This window comes from Echinops telfairi, unplaced genomic scaffold, assembly GCF_000313985.2.
Source record: "Echinops telfairi isolate 266 unplaced genomic scaffold, ASM31398v2 ScPeMD7_70;HRSCAF=299, whole genome shotgun sequence".
Lineage (NCBI taxonomy): Eukaryota > Metazoa > Chordata > Mammalia > Afrosoricida > Tenrecidae > Echinops > Echinops telfairi.
In genome coordinates, this window is record NW_022103968.1 from 54230242 (window position 1) to 54232256 (window position 2015).

At 36.2% G+C, this 2015-nt stretch overlaps 1 protein-coding gene across 2 annotated transcripts in view; it reads left to right on the plus strand.

Annotated features, from left to right (window-relative positions):
• NRBF2 (nuclear receptor binding factor 2) overlaps window positions 1–2015 on the plus strand; it is a 27240-nt gene that overhangs the window by 14210 nt on the left and 11015 nt on the right. The window contains exon 2 of one of the 2 annotated variants that reach the window (XM_004701116.2): window positions 891–975. The exons of the other annotated variant lie outside the window; for it this stretch is intronic. Coding sequence (XP_004701173.1) covers window positions 891–975 — 85 coding nt within the window. The remainder of the gene's footprint in view (window positions 1–890; window positions 976–2015) is intronic. 2 annotated transcript variants of the gene reach the window in all.

The following is a 2015-nucleotide window of genomic DNA, read 5'->3' on the forward strand; positions in this document are numbered from 1 at the left end:
TGACACAGCTGCACAAACCATGGTATTTTTAATCACCCTAATGTGCATGCAACAGCTAGACAAGAAAGACTAAAGAAGAATTGATGCATTTGAATTATGGTGCTATAGTGGGGGAAATGTTTATATGAACCACCGACTGCCAGAAGAATGATCAAGTTTCCCTTGGAGGAAGTATAGCTACGATAGGTCTTGGAAACAAGGACAGTGGCTTTTGTCTCACAACTATAGATACCTAGAGAGGGTCAGGGACAAAGAGGAATACCTTCAAAGAGATAGGTTGACACAAACTGGCTGCAAGAGAGGACTGACTCCACAACAGCAGTGATTGTAAGATAAGTAAGGACTAAGCAGTGTTTCATTCTGTTGGCACGATGAATAGGAACTCCTGCGATGTCACCTAACAACAGCAGCCAGAACAAAATATGTATTACAGGCATTCCTGGGGGATGCAGTGGCTAAGCACTTGGCTGCCACCCAAAATGAGTTGACAGTTTGAACCCACTAACTCCTGGAAGAGAAAGTCGGCTTTTGTGAAGATTACAGGCCTGGAAAATTTGTAGGGGTGCTGTACAGTGAGTCTGAATAGCATCAACTTGATGGCGACAAGCTTGGCCTTTAGTTCTCTCTATATATAATTTGTAAGTTTATGTAATGTGTCCAATCCCAAGAGATAAGGATCAGATTTATAAAGATACTGATAATAAAAGGCAATAATAATGAAAACTTTAAAAAGTAGAACTGACCTATCTGTAAGAGGGTCGGGCAGTGGATGGGGGTAGGTGGATACACTGATGTAGAGCAATAAATAGCATTGCTTATTTTTTTAAAACAATGTTTTCTTTATGTTTTATTTTAAAATTCAGAGGAGTTTGGAAATATTTGTCTTCCAGGCTCATCAACAGAGCAGAAGAGCAGACCGCTTATTAGCTACAGGGAAATACGAAGAGGCTATTTCTTGTCACAAAAAAGCTGCTGGTGAGTATTTTTTTAAAAAAAATATGATGGAAAAGAAAAAAAAAACAAAACAAAAATATGGTGCCTCAAAAAAAATTGTAGAAAAGTAGAATGAAACAATAATGGAATTTTCCTGTACACTCTGAAGTGCCTCATATTTGATTGTGTTTTCAGTAAAAGGTTATAGAGCAAATTAGGTTTCCGTTTGATAAATAGTTCAGTGACTGAGACTGTCTCAGTCTTTTCCTTGTGTTCTGGTTGTTTCATTTCCAGGATATTTTCTCTGCCTGGGTGAGTTTTCATTTTAAGAAATATTGAATCTAAAACTGGAGAACAACTTCATTTCCCTACTACCTATTCACACTACGATGTGGCTTTGCCGTGCACAGACCAGAAAATCATATTTTAGATGAATGTTCCAATGAAAGGGTATTTTAGTTCCATAACCCTAGTTGGTCTTGGTTACATGTGTATTGCATATGTTAAAAGACTAAGGATATGTTGAGCGTTAAGCAGCAGCATAGTGAACATAAAAGGTTCTTGTTAACCTACTTCCCTGTCTTTGAAGACTTATGTTAATATTGGCCATTAAATATGCCATCATCCCTATCCACTACATTTAAGTTCATAGGAGAAAGTAGTCTTTTGAATCACATTAACAATAATTGAGAACATAGAACTTAAATTTAACTAGTAAATTTTACATACCTGATTTCATTAGTAATTTAGGTCTGGTGGTTACAAATAGCCTTGTGTGTTCTAGAGTGGAGTTGTGGATAAAATAATAGAAATTATTTTAAGTAGTGGTAGCTATTCCAGATTATCTTAGTTTCCCTTTTCCAGCATTTAGTTAGTATTAGCCTTTTGTCATATCTGTGGAAGCAGTCTTCCCAGAATTGTTAATTTTGTCTGAGAGGCATTTCTTTCCTAAGTTTCTGATGTGGTACATATTTTTTACTGTTGTGAACATGTAGAGCAAATCAGGATTCATGCAATCAGTTTTCATTTTTTAAATTTAATCATTTTATTGGAGGCTTGTACAACTCTTATCACAATCCATC